Source organism: Argiope bruennichi, chromosome 7 (assembly GCF_947563725.1).
Source record: "Argiope bruennichi chromosome 7, qqArgBrue1.1, whole genome shotgun sequence".
Classification (NCBI taxonomy): Eukaryota; Metazoa; Arthropoda; class Arachnida; order Araneae; family Araneidae; genus Argiope; species Argiope bruennichi.
In genome coordinates, this window is record NC_079157.1 from 29,025,300 (window position 1) to 29,044,410 (window position 19,111).

Below are 19,111 nucleotides of genomic sequence, written 5' to 3' on the forward strand. Positions count from 1 at the left end.
TGGTGGCATGAATAATCAAGTTATTCAATTATTTCCCTTCACTGTGGTAATAAAAATTTTCTTTCTGACTTATCGAAACCAACATAAAACAACATTCCTCTGTTTTCTTAATCGGCTTTTGATTCTGATGAGACGTTGTATCGGCGCCCACGCAGATACTTCTTACTTTTTCTGAAGTAATTCACAAAGTGATCATGATGAGACGTACATATCCATTACTAAGAAAAGGAATACATCGTGGAAATTCCTGGCCCTGACCCATCTCAGAAATTGTGTCTCATCATCGATAGCAAGAGCATTTCCTTTCGTAGTTGACTACACATAAATTCCATTTTGATTTCTACCTATCATTTATTCTAATATCCAGACACATTTTCTCTTCGATAAGACATCCTTTGTCTTGTCGAAGCTACCGTTAACTGTAATGAGCGTTCTGTCTCCTATAACTGTGTGAACTGTTATGAGATATAAGAAGTGGTGTATTTAATCCCAAGATTATTTATTTACACATTTTGCCAAAGGGACACAACACATTACCGCAAAAACACAGGATTTATGATACATATTTAAATTCATATTGCATAAAATTTAAAAAAAAAAAACCCGCATAACGAATAAAAGTGAATAGAATATGAGTTGTCCCAATTTCCAAATAGAATTAAAAATGTACTGTAAAATATTATTTTTATTGAAAAATTAATTGATTTTAAAAATATAATTTACATCTTTAATTAAAAATTTACTTTTTCTTCTTTCTTTTATTGCACTTTTATTATCTATACCATCTCATACTGCTTGCCCAACATTCAAGAGAGACAGATTGCTTACTTTTAGTGTACTTAAAGGCCTTATCACACGGCCAAATACCGTCAGCACTTTCGTTTAAAAAACGACCACGAAAGTGTAGACGAAGTGTACGTCACTTGAGCATTTACTGTCGGGTAAACCTAAAAAGAAAGGTGTACTTTATGGTGTATTTATCGCTCTTTTTTTTGCACTGCTTCTACTTAGTGAATACCTGCAGTTTTCTCATTCATATCTCGTTGGATTCTGTTGCTCGAGTTGTTGGATTCTGTTGAATTGCTCGGTGCAAAATGGATTTTGCTGAGACAGCGCTATTGTGCATTATCCTAGGAACAGTGCTGAAAGAAAAAGAGAAACCGAAAAGAAAATATTTGTCTCGGAAATGGCTGCTTAGACGTAGATAGAAAGGCTGCTATGAAAATCTAATGAGAGAATTGGCTTTGGAGGTAAGCAAAAAATTAGCTTGCATTTTTTATATAAATTGTTTGATAATTTTACGGAATGATGCAGCTATAAAATGAATTCTCTATTATTATCTTTGCTTAGAAAATGCACTGTCCTTGCTTAGTTGAGTAATTTTTTAATTAATTTATTTGCAATACCTAAGATATGCATTCCAGATTTGTCTATTGATTATTTACTTTTAAGGAATTTTAATTATTAGCACATTTTGTATTAATGAACAGAATTGATATTGTTTGAATATTCAAACCATTTAGTCATTAAGAATAATGTTATATTTAATAAATCTGTGCATGGATAATCTTAAAGTAGTTTAGTCTTAAAAATTAGAATTGCATTTTTCAATTTAGGATGCTGAAGGTTATAGAAGATGGCTAAGAATGAACATCATCATTTAATATTTACATCATTCGAGTATCTTCTATCATTGGTATCACCTTATATTTCTGGAAGAGATACGAACATGAGAATAGCCATCACTGCAGGTGAAAAACTTTCTGTGGCCCTGAGATACATTGCATCTGGTGAGATTTTTTTTTCACTTATTACATTACTCTTTACATTAAAAAGACAAGCATTTTAATATTTAGGTTAGGTTAGTTGGTTTTTATGGCGCATTTTAATATTTAAATAACAAACATTTGTTTCCTTATCTTTATCTCTCATAATCCAGTTTTTCCCCAAAAAATATATGGTTTTTTTCTCTCTATATTTACATAATATAATTGAAATAGCATCTTTGATTTTTTTTTAAATGCCTGCAAATAATTTTCAAAAATTTAAATTTCATTATTGTAGTTATCAAAGATGAGGTATCTTCAGATATTGGATGAATAATGGATAATATAAACCACAAATTCGATTTGTATGTTGCATGAAGTATTTTTATATTGTGTTAATGAAATAATACAAATTAGCAGCATGTTTTTTATGTTCATTTACCTTTATAGGTGAAACACAAAGCTCCCTATCTTTCCAATTTCGAATTGCCCAAAACACTATATCAGGTATGTTGAATTTATTTGTACTTCCCTGTATCATTTTTCACCGCTTAAAATTTATATATTTCAAATTCTATTTTTGAATTTTCTTAGGCATTATTAAATTGGTGTGCAATGCACTTGTGGAAGTGTTAAGCCGAAATCATCTGCATGTGCCATCAACAAAGACTGAATGGGAAGCTGTGAGCGCCTATTTTTACACTATGTGGCAATTTCCTCAGTGCATTGGTGCTCTGGATGGAAAACATATAAAAATTTCTCCTCCTCCAAACTCTGGCTCACTTTACTGTAATTACAAAGGGGACTTTAGTATTGTGTTAATGGCTTTAGTTGATGCTAATTTAAAATTTCTTTTTGTAGATGTAGGGACAAACGGTAGAATAAGTGATGGGGGTGTATGGGGAAAATGTAAATTAAAGTCAGCTCTGGATAAAAATGCATTAAATATTCCAGTGGCGAATACTTTGCCATTAACTAAAACTAAAGTGCCTTATGTAATTGTTGCTGATGATGCTTTTCCTCTGTCATTCAATCTCATGAAACCTTATCCTGGCAGAGGCTTGAATGAAGAGTAAAGGATTTTCAATTATCGTTTGTCTCGAGCACGGAGGGTTTCAGAAAATGCATTCGGAATTCTTGCTGCTCGATTCCAAATTTTCAAGCAGAGAATTCTAACTCCAATGAATGCTACAAAAATAGTTTTGTCATGTTGTGCTCTACACAACTTTTTAATCTCTAATAATTCAAACATCTATATACCACCCTGTAGTATTGATGTAGAATTAATTGAGAATAAAGAAATTCAAAGGGGTGACTGGAGGCATTATGCATCTGAAGCCTTTGTTCCATTGTTAAAGATAAATGGTAACCCTGGACAAATTGCTAAAGATATACGTCAAAAGTTCTGTACATATTTTAATGGAGTTGGTGCCGTTAAATGGCAGAACGATATGTGCCTTTTACATTAATTTTTACATGTATTGTCTATTGTATATATTGTATTATTAAATCTGTTACATAATAAAACTTTTTTTATTGCTGTACTCATTTTCATGAAGTTTTGTTATAAATGAAAAGCCTGATAATTTGAATTAAAAAAATTGCAACTATTATTGCTATCTTATCAAACTTGCAGATAAACCCTGAAGCCTGTGCAATGAAATTCTAACTTCTATTGGCCTATTTATTTTGAGCTAAAAAGTTATTGCATTAGTTGAAATTAAATCATGAATACAATAAGGATTGTAAAATCAAACCAAGTTGTACATTTATCAAATTTGAAAATGTTTTTCCTGCAATTTTTCCTCTGAATGTCTTTTTCAGTGTTGATCTTATTGTATCATTCAACTGGTTGTAATGGTTATTAAAATTTGTAACAATGAATTTTGTAAAATAATAAAGGTATTTTTTTATTATTCTTAGTAACAGTTTTGTTGTTAATTTTTGCAATAATAATATAACAAGCAAAAACACTTTTTACTGCATCTGCGTCTGTACAAATCATTTAATAAATATTGTTAAATTTTAAGGTAATTCAGCATTTAGTCTCACACTAACTTCAAAAATTACTCTTTTAAAAAAAATTAATTACAGAGCTGGTTTTTTTTTTTAATGCTTTAAATCTTCGTTAATTTGTTTCTATGGATTGTTCTCAATGCCAATACATAATCAGAAATAGATGCATCATTCCAAATTAACTGGTAATTTGTTAAATTTAAAAGAAGCCTGAATTTTATTGTTAATCGTACAAAAGGTGATTTAATTTTTTGGTAATGATAAAAGTATGATCGTTTTTTGTTTTTTTCAAAATCAAATATGTTTTACAATAGATGCTCCTGCAGTGTTGCAGGAATTAAAAAGTATTAAAATTATCTTATTGTAGTAATAATTTAAAATTTCAAAAATACACATTTAAAATTAATTTTAAAAAATAAGGCGTTATAATAAACATCCCATGCTTAGAAAATAAACAGGCGCACATATGTATGAATGTTAAAAATGCTTAATTTTTGAAGCATTTTTTCACTATGCACTATTTAAATAGAAAAAGTATTTTTTTTTTATATTAAAAAGATGAAACAGTTGCAGAATCATTCATATCTTATGATTCCCTCAAATGTACTATATGGTAACTATTTCAAGGTTAAAAAACATAATTAATCCTTATTACTTTTCACATTAACATAGGATTTTAAATTTTTAAATTATATAGAGGCTGTTAATGAACTATTTAAGTAATTACCATTATCAAAAGATTCAATATGTTTAAAATATATTTCACAAAAAGAAAACATTTCCCATCAAATTTTTTTTTTATTCATGAAAATATATCTGTCTGGATTTCACCAAACTCCATGACTAGTTCAAAAATTCTTCGGGTGAACTGTTCCCCATACGGTAGTGCCAGTTTTTTTAAAGTGGAAACAACAAGTTGTCCCACCGCATGGGGAACAGATTCCGAAGCTTCACTTTTTTTTTTTAGTTCTGCCGACACCATTCGAAGAACGTTTTCTCCAACATTTGTCTGGCGGCGTCTCTTCGGAGGAGGGCCTACACTGATATTGCTTGATTCAGCAACTCTCTTCTGCGGAGTTGCTGCCGAAGACTCTGGGCAATTTTCTTCGTATTCGGGCTCTGGCACAAAGTGATCCTCTGTTTCCTCCACAGAAATCTAAAAATAATTATGTTTTACTATACATTGAAAAATTAATCAAAGGATATATTTAAATGCGCATAGAAATGTCCATGTTAAGAATAAAGGTACCACCCAACTCCTTCAAGAGATTAGATGCTAGACCCTTCTCTAATATTAATCGATTGATTGGTATACGGTTAATTAATGATATGATCACTAGATATATTTAATAAAATTCAATTACATTAGATGTTAAATTCAATTACATTATATGTTATTTAGTTATACATTCTATTTCAATTCACTTCTTGACCAGCTTTTTCATCATTCAATTTTAAAAATTAAAGGTCAATGATTAAGCTTAATTATAACTAAATATACATATAAGTTATTCATCAACTAAATAAAAGTATTATATAAGAATTATAAACATTTTAGCAAAATATACCATTGGTTCCGAGCACCCATCAGTTGCAAACGAATCATCTAAATTGGACTCGGAAGAGCCTACATATATTGTGTCCCTCAGGAACAGCAGTCTGTGATAATGCACCCATTTTGGTGCAATATCCAGAGCTGCTGATCCTGAAGGCAATCTTGCTCTTTTATCCTCTCTTTGGAAATACGATTTTAGTGTGCAAAATTTCTTGCGAAGTATTTCTGGAATAAATTAAAAAGAATTCTAGTAAGAAATATATATATATATTTCTTTATATAAATATGTGTGTGTATATGCACATATTTATAATGAATATAGAATAAATAATAATATAAATGAATATAGAATAAATTCTTAATAATTTTGCTTTTAGTTTCATGAAAAATAGGGTATATTTGTAAGAAAGTAATGCTGCATGTTAATACACATTTACATAAGTGAAACACAATAATTACAAATGAAAACTAATAACGAATACGGAAATAATAAGTTAGGAGCTAACTGGCCGCATTAACCATCTTGTCTAATTTAATGAATAATACAATTATATAACCTGTGTATGGTTCAATATAGTAAATAAATTGCATCCCAATTTTTAAAATAGTTAAACTTTTTTTATGCGTTTTATATTTTTCAAATATTTTAGCTGGGATTAAAAGAAAAAATAATTCAGCAAAATAGATGAGATGCTTATAATTTGTGTTACATATACATACAGAAATTTTTATCAGGAATTTTTTGTACATATTTAAAAGAATTTTAAAAATTGATTAAATGCCGCCTTTCTGCATTATCATAAAATGTATTCGTATAAAACGTTTTTTGATCACAACATCATACTGAGAAACATAGAATATTTCACCTACCTGATGTTAAGTGGTCCTCATCTTCGGGCCATCTCCTTAGCATTTCTATTCTAATAGATTCATACAATGTTTTTTTAGCATAATGCGCATCTAGTGGATTCCAAAGAGCCGGCTTCTCCTGAACAAGGTCAATGAGAGCCGACTCTTTTTCATTCGACCACAATATTTTTTTTGCCATTTTGGATAAGAATGATGTTGTTGGTGGGCATTCACACTCAAAAATGGACTACTTTTCACAAAGTAGTTGGCGTCAGTCGCGCCATTCTTGGCATACTACGTCACTACCGAAGTTTGACATGATTGGTTGAATTTCATTTGCAAACGATATTTCCGTCGCTATAGTCAACATTTTCAAGCTGGTCAAAAAATGCTCACGATGACGGAAAACTTGCTTGACCGGTTGCCTGCGGGTAAAAACGGAAAATTGCCCACGAAAGTGCTGACGGTATTTGGCCGTGTGGAAATGCCTTAACACTGACATTAAATAAACTTTGAATAATTTTAGAACATTTCTCTGATAAATGGCATTGCTTATGGCAATTGTAATAGATATTCAGAGCCTTATAATAATATTGTTACGAAAATTGTCCGGGGTTCGTTTGGATAGTGGGAGTTATATGGTGTGGAGAACACTCAATCAGCAGTAGAAAATGAAACAACGACGTTTTTTTACACGAAGACACACAGGACATCACAAAGACGACAACTATATAAAGTACACAATTATCTTCAGCTGAGACGTGCAGACAACAGACTCTAATGCAGACCGTAGCGCCCAACTTAATTCAGCACTCACTTGACTCTGTCGCTGCTCCGCTAATCTCTGGAAGGCCAGTTCTTGCTGTCGATTCCGACTACTCATCGACTCCACTGGTCCACGACTCGACTCAGCACTGCCTGTCAGCTGCGGGTGCTTCCTTTTATAGGTCTCAGGAGGCGGGACTAGAAGCCTCTCAACCAATAAGGAACGTTCGAGGCGTATCTCCGTTCCTACAAGACGGATCGGGAAAATTGTCGATGTTTCGGATATAATCTATTTTGGCACGAAAGTCGCCAAATTCGTCGCCAAGCTCTGGGATCTCCACTATGCTGGGAAACCGCATCAAGGATTTGTAACAATATTGTATCTTCCAATTTGGCTACCACAATAATAATAATCCAAATGAGTTCCGATTATTTAATTTATTTTCGTTCTCTGTGACAGCTTTTTCGATCTGATTCGAGTATGGAGTAATGTTGTTGAATATCGACCAAGCCGTAGTCGAAGTTTAGTGTTGTCCGAATTCAGAATCATAGTTGGCGTTAGGTAAGCAAACTCTTCCGCTAAATTTCCTAGCTGCTGCAACTTCTCATGAATTTTAACAATTATTTTACCAGACGAACAAAATGGCTTCCGTCTCAACTGATTTTCTTGGGACAAACTAGCATCTACTTCTACGGTTCAAAATGTGCTTTCTTATTTTGCGCACCTGAGGTTCCATGGGATTTCTATTTCTGATCCATCTCATCAAACTGTTTTGGCCGCGATATATGCATTAAGTCTATTGCTTCAACTCACCTGAAAAAAATAATTTTTTCACTAATCTTTATTTTTGATATAAAAACTTAAAAATTCATAAAAACTGAATTGTACACTCATTACTCAGTTGCAAGAAATATAACGAAAAATTAAATACTATTTAATTTGAAAATTTAGATACGTACTGAATAATGTTTCACAATTTGATTGATTCCTATTTGGGAAAAAAAATCGACTTCATGGACAAAAGTAAATATAGTATCTATTAAATTCTGTTGCATAAATTACGTTTGAACAGTTTCCAACCATTTAAAGCTTCAGAAAAATTAACACGATAAATCGGCGTTTCTCCGTCAGAATTGCTATTCGGCTGTTCAGATAAATCAACGGTTTCGTCAGCTTTATTTGCACACACAGACAATCAGTCATTACATGTGATATAATCCTTAAAGTACGTCCCCCGAGAAATTTCTTTCTATACGATTCCTTCAGAACAGTCAGATGGAAAAATTACCTTTTCATCATTTTCTACTTGTGCTGCGCCTTCTAAAAGCATTTTTCAATTCAATTTTTAGAAACTCGATTCCTTGATTTCTCACGAAATATAGAGCATCCAATCCATTGGTCTTTCGTCTTTTCCGCATCTTTGTCCAACAATGCAATAATTTTCTCAAAACACAATTTCTGTAATTAAGATCTATAGAACAAATGATATAGAGCATTCGGAATTCGAGGAACCGGGTCGGCCCCGGACACCTTCATGAAGTCCTGATATTGCTGATGTATTTCTCTTTTATATATATGTCTTTTTTTTTTTTTTTTTTTTTCAGTTTTGGAACAGACGACATTATAGTAATCAATGTTCAGTTACTCATCGCAATTGAAATAACTTATTGCATTAATAAAGTACATCTCCGTTTTCAATAAGTAAAATGCATTCCATTTCAATTTGGATGATTCGTTTCCAGTATTACATTTAACCACACAACGGTTCATATTTTATGCATCTGGAAATAGATATAATCAATATGCTATTTTGAGAGATATCATAATTATTTTATAACGCAATAAAATGCTCTACTTTTCATGAATTAGAAGGCATTTTGTTTCAAACTCACCACAATACGTCTGCGAGAATTCTTCGAATTTTTACTTTAAAAAATTGAGAAAATGAAGAAAAACTTCCCTTGTTCAAATATTTTACCTTTTTTACTTTCTCTCATTCGAAATATAGAGTAAGTATTGTAATCACCCAAAAATTCAAACTCGTAACTTTGAGGAATCTCTAAAGACGGTTGAAATTTGGTAAACGGAATAACAACAAAATTTAAAAATTTTACATGAAATGTTTTTTTTTAATTAATTTTTTTTCTATGTTGGAACTAAATCCTAAGAATAATGCTTCATGTTCTTTTATTTGTTAAGTATGTTTTCAGAAAATTTCAACTTGATGAATTCAAATAGTTATAAATGCCTTATTTATTATTGAAATTTTTTAAATAAGAAGTCGTAAATGTTTTCTTTTATTAAAAAATATTAAATTAATAAGAAAATCGCAAGTCACAAAATTAGAATTATTATTTTATTTTTTATAATCAAATACGTTCAATTTTTTAAAAAATTAACACATATAGAAAATTATAGAACGAATTCTCTTTAAGTCATTAAAAAATAACACTAAATAAATATTTATGATAGCTGAGAAAAACTATATTTTTAATTCTAAAAAAACGGCATTTGTTTGTCTCAATATTTGAAATATGTGTATAGAAGCTATCATCTTCAAAAATTCAGCTGAAGGAACATCTCACAAGAATAAAATACTTTCATGGAAATGTAGACGATAGGAAACGAAAATACACAAACAAAACAATATCCCTCGGCCTAAAGTCAAGAGTGAGGTCTATGTCACATCCTTTTGTCGCTGCAGGGAATTGCGTTGACATTTCTTGTAAAAGGGAACTCTTTTTTTTTTTCTTTTTCTTAATCTTATGTTAGCTGAGAATTGTTGACTTTTGAGTCGGTTAGACCAATGAAAGGAAAAATGGATCTCACGAATCTGCAAATAAATGTGAAATAAATCATGAGAGAAATTTTCTAAAATTTAACAGAATGTTCATTTTAATTATAACGCATTTGTGCACACTATCCTTGTAAATCAAACAAATAAAGCACAGTTGCTCACTTGTTTCCGGGAAAAAAAAAAGCATTCAGATGGTCCCTCGTCCCCGTATGCTATATCATCCTCAGTTAATAAGAATATTTAAAAAATATTGATTTTGCTATTATTTGAAAATAATGGTTTTGATATTTCGTTTTTTTTTTCCATCTTATAAATTTCTTGAATATCACTACTTTTGCAATTATTTATTTTTAGTTTTTCCATTCATAGTTATTTCCACCTATGTTTTGTTTACTCTTTTCCTTTTTATTTAGTTTTTTTCCCCTTTCCCTTTTTTTTCTGAGTAAAAGCGGGGGGGGGGGATTCTGAATAAATCTGCAATGATAAAAAAAAATTGCTACCGATTCTGCATTACATTATAGGATATGAGGCCACCCAGATCTCAAGTTACGAGGCGGCCGCCTCCAACACCTGTGCGAAAATTCGGACTCTAAAACAAAATACTGGAATACTCGGAAATACTGGACTCTAAAACAAAATGATTTCAAACGATGTAGCATGAGCCCGATGCCGACGTCGATAAGGATCTTTTATAAATATAAATATTAATAATGAACATCATCAGACAGAAAGAATAAATTTAAAAAGGGAATCATTTTTACAGTTTCTGATAAAATGATCATATTAGTTTTGAAACAGCACTTAGTATTTAATTCACAAAGGTATACTGGGACTTTTACGTAGAGGACATTTCCGTAATGGTTATAAACGTGAAAGAAATAATTCTTAGCTTTTTGAAAAAAAGGTGCTAGATGATTTATCAAGGTTTCCTGAACATATTAGCTAATGACAAAATTATTTGCAAGAAAATATATTGATATTTTGACAAAATTTTGGTGCTTAATAATGACCTTAAATATAGGGAAAAAAGCTTTTATCTTAAAATTAGCAAACTTTTTTTTTTGTTCTAAAACACACGCCTAAAGATATGAAGAATATTTGGAAGACCCAACACCTGTTCGTATCATACATTCAAAGTATGCCAAATATAATTCTAAAACGAAAATCCATAAACTAAAAAAATCTAAAATGTTAAAATTATGTCCCAGACATAAGCGACTCAAATGAGTGAAAATGTTATGGAAAAGATTAATTGGATCATTTAGATGCATGTTTCAGTTAAGTAATAATTACTAACCAATAATAGAATTTAGCAGCTAATTCTAATTAAAATACAAATACATCCATAAGCTTTAGAATTTCCCGTAAGCAAATAAATAATTCATATATACAAAAAATAAATCATTTATTATAATAGACACACAAACAGAATCCGCCGAGTATATCATTACCTTATTAATATTTCAGATATTTGTGGCTGTAATTGCTTCAACATTTAAAGACATCGCTACAGCACGACCGACTGTTTTTCACGTTGTGCCTCTTAGAATTTTTCTCTTAAGGGGTATATCTGGTTTAACATATGTGCAGTACGCAAGTATCCATTTTGCGTAGAGATTTTGCAATTGTAACTCTATGGGAACCGAGAAAAAGTATCGTCTGCGTTACACAATCGTCGTACACATAACTCTGCTATATTTGCCGCTGTTCACCAGAGGCTAAGGGAAGCTGGTTCGTTTAGAAATATGTTTGAAAAAGTAACAATCGCTGATCCCTCACCGTTGAGGTAAGTGTACTCGACGTTTTAAATGAAAATCCAAGTGTGATTTTACTTGCACGGAAACGACATTTGCTAATGAAGTTAGAACTTCACAAAATACAGTGATGCACGAAAACGAATATCGCAAATGTCATTTTAAACAGGTGTAAGAATTACGGACCTCAGACTTCCAAAGGAGGGTAGCATTTTGCAACTGGCAAATGCAAAGAGATATAGAAGAAAGGCATTTTTGAGAATGACATTGTGGACAGATGAGTCACTTTTTACTCGAGATGGAATACTCAGCAAGAACAATTGTCATCATTACGCGGAATATAATTCACACGCAGCACGAAATTCTTCGATCCATACACGATTCATTTTAAAAGTGTAGCTTGGAATGATCGGCGATTGCTTCATTGGTCCACGTGCTTCGCAGGATCATTTGACAAGCAAGGCGTCTTTGTAATTCTTTTAATGTCATTTACCAGGATTACTTGATTTCATTCCTGCACCCAAATGATGGCAGAGCACATTCTCCAACAAGATGGAGTCCTAGTATATTCTTCAAGAGCGGTTCAGGATTTTCTAAATAAGAGGTTTTCTAAGGTGTATTGGTTATAGTGATGGGCAGTTTTTTGGCCACCTACATGGCCAGATTTCATTCCAGTGGATTTCTGTGGTTGGGGCTTTCTCAAACAAGAAGCTTACCACACAGACGTTGGCAGTTGAGGACATAGGATGTCACCTCGATAAGGAGATATTATAATTTAAGGGTGAGCTATTATTTTTTTTAAAAAAAACCCGTTAAATACATTTGGAAAACAAGAGCATGTATTAGGTGTATCGCCAACCAATTTCAGCAGAAGCTTTAAATTCATGACATTTTTTTAAATTCAACATCTTTTTTGTATTTTTGCATATTACTTTGTGAAAAGTCATGCTACGTTTTTCCTATTGTACTTTCGTGACCATTTTCAAAAAAAAGTGTAATTTTTTTATTATTTCGCTGTAAGCCTTTTTTTTTTTTTTCTTTTGATCTTGACAAAAACAGCATGAAGAAGGTAAAGAGGAAATTAAAATTAGGAGTGGCCCTTTTAAAGTTGCTTTTTTAATGAACGCTAGTTTCAGAAATGTGTTGTCAACAAAGGGATTTTTCGTGAAATAAAATACTTACGTGGTTTATATTGGACTCATTCGAAACCGGATAGAGCTGACATGTTCTTGGTAAATTTGACAAGTTGTAGTTTGTATAGTTTTTTCGGAATTTAGAAAAAAGAATTTTTGCTACATTTCGATATAGAATTTTGCCAAAGTTTCATTGCTTATTACTCTGCTGTAAATCTATTTATTTTCATGAAACTGATGCCATCTTAAAGTATTTTGGCTATTCTTTCGGAATATGTGCTTACTTTATGTGAGGATGAACCCCAAAAAATTTTTTAATTTGGATTTTTACAAGTTGAGCAAAATTAATTCATTCGCCATAATTTGTAAACGGTTGGAAATGGGTCAGTGTTGTTACTCTGCTTTACGATCTACTATCACAAAATTTTGTTAGTCAGAATTGATCAAACTCACCCTGTATATGAGAATTGTAGCTTTTCATACATAACTGTGAATGTATCATACATAAATATCTTGACCAAGAAAAAACGTGTATAACATAAATAATTTATTTAATAGATAAAAAGTACATAAAAAAATAAAATGTTGAAATTTTAAGCTTAGTTGGGTTTAAAGAAATACTTCATTTTCGAAGTTAATATTTTTCAGTTAAACTAAAAAAAGAAAATTTGGTCTGATTTTCAAAAAATTAAAATTTTTAAAAAATTGCTCTGAACTTCGTACTTCTTTCTCCAAAACATATCTATATAAATTTAGTGATTCTTCATGCAATAGTCTATTTTATAAAATAGTGAAATACAGACAACATAGACACACATTCACTTTTATTCATAGAAAAAAATCACTTAGATTGTTTTGACACAAGCGAAAAATTCATAATTTTACGCGAAATATTTCGAGTTTTCTATCTGTTTTAAAACATTGCTTTTTATATTTTATCTCAGAAAATACTATTTCAGTTCTTAAAATTGTTTTTGTTTTATTTTACGATAGTTGCAACTAAAATTCCAAGCATTTAAAGAGAACTAAATAACTAAAAAATGCAGAAAAATAATAAAAGCGTTTTTCTCCATTTTTATTACAATTTCCTAATATATAATGTTCGTTTATATTTAGTTACATTTGCAAAATATCGATTTTTATTTTAGAATATTTTCCATGCGTTCTTTTTCTTTCGCAGTGTAGTTATAAATTTCGGCAATTTTGTAACACAATAGTATCTTGATTCTGAAATGATAATGTAATTTTTGACAATAAGTATATGGAAAGAATATAAAGGATACTCATGAGAAATATCAATCGCCGAAAGTATATTCAGGTCAGTTAACATGGATGTTTAAGTTGATTTACTGAAGACTGTTCAAATATGTCGTAGCCCACTGAACAAAAAATCTTAATAAAGATTGATTATCCAAAAAAAAAAAAAAAAAAAACATATACCTTAATTGAAAAATTAGAAAAAGAAATTAATAATAATTTATACCGAAAAGAGTAGTTTTGAAGTTGATATAACACGCCACCTGACAAAAGTAAAAAAATGTCACTTCAGGAATTATCATCTTTACCAGTTATTTCAACACCAATAACCTTACTGAATTTTACTTCAAGTTTAAGACACAAAAATGTCTATTTTTTTAAGTGACCATAATAAAATACCATTTATTTTTGTGTTCGAAGGTAATGAATTAAACAAATGAGACAAGAAGAAATATGGCGAATCTCAGAAGATCCGGATTAATAAAAATTGCTTTATTTTAATAAAATAACAAATTGTTAGAGATATTAATTATAAAAAATACAGAAGATATGATTATTGCTTCAATATAGGTATAATATTTTATGATAAAATATTCATTCTTGACTTTTTTTTTTCATACATTTTTCTATAAATTTATTGAAAATACAATTCATCCCTCATAAAACACAATGTGGAAATTATTGAGATTGTATTAAAAGAAATGTCATTAAATACCCAAAAATGTAATAACAATATCAAATTTCGTGAAATCACACTCTTGTAGATAACATTTAATATGCTGTCACCTCCTGAAGTAATTCTTGTCATTGACACAACCTGATTTCAAAAGAACATTGACTGATATTTTTATGACTGGTACTGAAATGTCCTGTAGAGGAAAGTCATATTATTTTACTGTATAATTCACAAATACGTAACTTCTTCTGACAGGATTGCACAAAAATGCACTCTTCAAATCCTTCTTCAGAAAACAGAGGGAAAAAAAATCTTACAATTCCTCTTCCTTACATGCAATTTCTTTTCTTTTCACAGAAAATGCTTTAATACAAGTCACATTTTTATGGCTACTATTTCGTATCAATCGAAAAACGTTCCTTTAAACAGGTTTTTTTTAAGAAAATGTTTTAATAAGCAAGTCACAAGTGCACACATGTTAAACTCATTATCTATTACATATATCGTAAAAACATGATTTTTTTACTTTAGCACCAACTGTTTTTAAAAATTATGCAGGTTCATGTACGACTTTTCTCTTCCACGTAAACAAACAAACAAACAAAAAATCAGTCCAAGTTATTTTAGAGATTTGAAAAAATTATACTTAATACTTGCTTGAGTAAAACCTCTAAAAAAAAAAAACAATGCTGGAACCAATTTAAAGTCTATCTATTGTTTCTTGCATTCTGTAGTAAATCTTTCATTAAAGAAGTGTGATCCGAAAAAGCCTTTCAAACTTATCGCGGGCATTCGATTTCCCGTCCGTATGTGGCAACAAATTTCTGTTTAAATTGTCTCGATCAGAAAATGCCGCAAAACACTCATCAAAAACAAAAGGCTTTTCTTTCGCATGAGTCAATAAATGTTTCGTTAAACTTTCCTTCGAGATTATGAGTTATTTCATAAATCATGTGGTTTTCCTTTCGTATGTGTCAATAAATGCCTCTTTAAGTGGCTCTTTTGAGAATACGCATTATTGCATAAATCACAAAGATACGGTTTCTCTCCAGTATGTGTTAGTAAATGTTTCATTAAACTTCCTCTGCGAGCAAACGTGTTATTGCAAATCTGGCAAGTATACGGTTTCTCTTTCGTATGTATCACTAAATGACTCTTTAAGCAGTTCATTCGAGAATACGTGTTATTGCATATATGACAAACATACGGTTTCTCTCCCGTATGTGATAGTAAATGTGTCTCTAAATGACCCTTATGAGAGAACGCTTTATTGCAAACACTACAGGCATATGGTTTCTCTCCCGTATGTATTAGCAAATGTTTCTTTAACTTTTCTTTCAGAGAAAATGCTTTATTACAAGTCTCGCAAGAAAACGGTTTCTCTCTCGTATGTGTCAGTAAATGTTGCTTTAAATGTCCTCTCCGATAAAATGCTTTATTACAAGTCTCGCAAGAAAACGGTTTCTCTCCCGTATGTGTCAGTAAATGTTGCTTTAAATGTCCTCTCCGATAAAATGCGATATTGCAAGTCTCGCAAGAAAACGGTTTCTCTCCCGTATGTGTCAGTAAATGTCCCTTTAAGTAGTCCATTCGAGAATACGTGTTATTGCATATATGACAAACATACGGTTTCTCTCCCGTATGTGATAGTAAATGTTTCTCTAAATGACCCTTCTGAGAAAACGCTTTATTGCAAGTACTACAGGCATATGGTTTCTCTCCCGTATGTATTAGCAAATGTTTCTTTAAATTTTCTTTCAGAGAAAATGCTTTATTACAAGTCTCGCAAGAAAACGGTTTCTCTCTCGTATGTATTAGTAAATGTTGCTTTAAATGCCCTCTCCGATAAAACGCGATATTGCAAGTCTCGCAAGAAAACGGTTTCTCTCTCGTATGTATTAGTAAATGTTGCTTTAAATGCCCTCTCCGAGAAAACGCGATATTGCAAGTCTCGCAAGAAAACGGTTTCTCTCTCGTATGTGTCAGTAAATGTCCCTTTAAGTAGTCCATTCGAGAATACGTGTTATTGCATATATGACAAACATACGGTTTCTCTCCCGTATGTGATAGTAAATGTGTCTCTAAATGACCCTTCTGAGAAAACGCTTTATTGCAAATACTACATGCATATGGTTTCTCTCCCGTATGTATTAGCAAATGTTTGTTTAAATTTCCTTTCAGAGAAAATGATTGATTGCAAATCTCGCAACGATACGGTCTCTCTTGCGTATCCATCAGCAAATGTCTCTCTAAAGCGCTCTTTTCAGAAAACGCGTTGTTGCAAATCTTGCAAGGATATGTGGTTTTCCTTTATGTGTCAATAAATGCCTCTTTAAAGTCTCTTCCGTATGTATCATTAAAGGTCTCTTTAAGTCCGTTTTTTGAGAAAAAGCGTTATGGCAAGTACTACAGACATATGGGTTTTATCCCGTATTTATATAGAGGAAATTTAATGTTTCATTAAATTTCCCCTAAGAGAAAACGTGTTATTGCACATCTCGCAGCGATATGGTTTCACTCTTGTATGCGTTAGTAAATGCTTCCTCAAAGTGCTCATTTCAAAAAGTGGCATAGAACATGTATCGCAAGTGAAAGATTTCTCGTTCGAATTCGTCAGTAAATGTGGCTGCAAATATTGCTGCACAGAAGACGCCCCACTATATATCTCGCTTTTATACATTTTCTCTATCATAAACGAGAATAAATTTCTTCTCAATTTGCTTTAATCTGAAAATGTTTTAATGTAGTGCTTCGTTACTTTATATTCATGAAACTAACTAAAGTCTTTTAAAAACGTGTTTCATAGTATATTTGCTGCGACCAGTTGCCGGCAAAACGGTCTACTACTTCTGCCACAAATTTATGAATGAAAATTTATATGAGTTAGCAGATATTTGCATTGTATTTACTAATTAAAAAGGTCTTTTTTTTTTTTTTTTTTTTGTACCATTCAGCTGATGGGAAAGCAAACTTTAGCTGATGAGTAAAGCGTTTATTATGCCTATTTAATTTCCTTGATCAACTAGGAAAATCTTCTATCTTGGTCAGCCAGTTTTCTGACAGGAAATATTCCTTCTAATTTCATTTTTTCATACCTTAATTTTCATGATGTCTTGATCGAAACATTTTTGAATTTAAATTTCCAATATATTTTCTCTTGTTGGTTTGGAAGCAACGCATTTTTTCCGGTTCATTGTTTTAACACATCTGCAAAAAAATAAATTTTTTCATGAATCTCTACTCTGAAAGTTAAATTTCTAAAACTAATAAAAGCTTACAGAAGTTCTATAAATAAATATATTAAAATGTAACTAATTTATTATGCAATACCTTCAGTATCTTTTTGTACTTTATTAAGCGATGTTATAAAACTCATATAAACGTAAACATAATGAAAATTATTTTTTTCAAGAAAGATATTTAGAAAAAAAAATTTAAAAAAAACGCATATTATATTTAAACACAATGAAAATTATTTTTTTCCAAGTAAGATATTTAGAAAAAAAAATCACATATTATATTAAAAACATTTTTTAAATTAGACTCGTAACACACTCATAAGACTTGTGATAAATGATGAGAAATGAAGAAATATATTAACTGTCATTTTTCAATGTGCAAATTGTATTATATATATATATATAAATAGACATACATATACAGGGTGTTGCCGAATTCGACTGACAAATTCAGAAGGGTGATAGGATGCATCAAGAGGATAAAGAATCCCCATACAACATGGGGTTCCAAAAGACATTTAGGGGGGGAAATTCGCAAAAATATAAAGAGTCGGCAAACTTTTGGAAACTGTAAAAAATTAATAAAAAAATAACAAAAGTTGTTTCAACTATAAATTTTTTTTAAGTAAAGTACATTTTGAAGGCAATTTTTCATGTAAGTAACACGGTGATTTGATGAACCAGGGGATCGTAAATTATTTAAAACGAAAAAGTAGTTTAGAACCCTTATCTACAAAAATATCAAAACTTTAAGAAAAATAAAAGCTTGAAAATATAAGGAATTTTATACTCCTTAATTTGATATAAGTCTGTAGTGTGAAAATTGAGGAGGTTTTAAGATATTCAAGAAAAACTGAAATGTTTGCCAGGAAACATCGTTGCAATATCGGTACCAATCTTTACAGAGGGTGTTGCCAAATTCGAAAAGTGATAGTAGGCATTAAAGACATTAAAAATTATCATAAAACATAGGGTCGCAGGAGACGTTGTTTTTTGTGATAATCGCAAAAACAGACATCAAAGAGACAATTAGCCTGGCGAAAAGAATGGCCCTAAGAATGCAAGAATTTGGAACAAGGTAGTCAAGAAGAAGTTTTCTCGTATCTAAATTTTCCATGCGTTCGAGGAATATAAAAGCTGTGATCATTGCAGAATTGATGGTTGGAGGAATATAAAAGCAGCTTATATTCATTAAAGAGCAGTGCAGAATTGATAATCGATAAGTTTCATTCGCAACAACATGTTAGATTTCACGAATGACGAATATGCATTTAATTTACGATCGAGCGAATGGTAATGGACG

The 19,111-nt window shown here is 31.1% G+C and overlaps 2 protein-coding genes across 8 annotated transcripts in view; one reads left to right on the forward strand and one right to left on the reverse strand.

The window, feature by feature from the left end:
* Nucleotides 1-1,681: 1,681 nt before the first annotated feature.
* LOC129975815 (uncharacterized) lies at nucleotides 1,682-2,937 on the forward strand. Its single transcript, XM_056089045.1, has 3 exons — nucleotides 1,682-1,790; nucleotides 2,217-2,273; nucleotides 2,361-2,937. Exons 1-3 carry the CDS (start codon nucleotides 1,730-1,732, stop codon nucleotides 2,840-2,842), a joined length of 600 nt encoding a protein of 199 aa, XP_055945020.1. The 5' UTR covers nucleotides 1,682-1,729; the 3' UTR covers nucleotides 2,843-2,937.
* Nucleotides 2,938-13,716: 10,779 nt separating this feature from the next.
* The window catches only part of LOC129975812 (zinc finger protein 84-like), a 64,264-nt gene continuing 58,869 nt past the window's right edge, over nucleotides 13,717-19,111 (reverse strand). For all 7 annotated transcript variants that reach the window (XM_056089036.1, XM_056089040.1, XM_056089037.1 and 4 more), the window contains one exon: nucleotides 13,717-17,776. In XM_056089036.1, the coding sequence (XP_055945011.1) occupies nucleotides 15,512-16,804 (1,293 nt within the window). In that variant the 5' untranslated portion in view covers nucleotides 16,805-17,776 and the 3' untranslated portion in view covers nucleotides 13,717-15,511. The remainder of the gene's footprint in view (nucleotides 17,777-19,111) is intronic.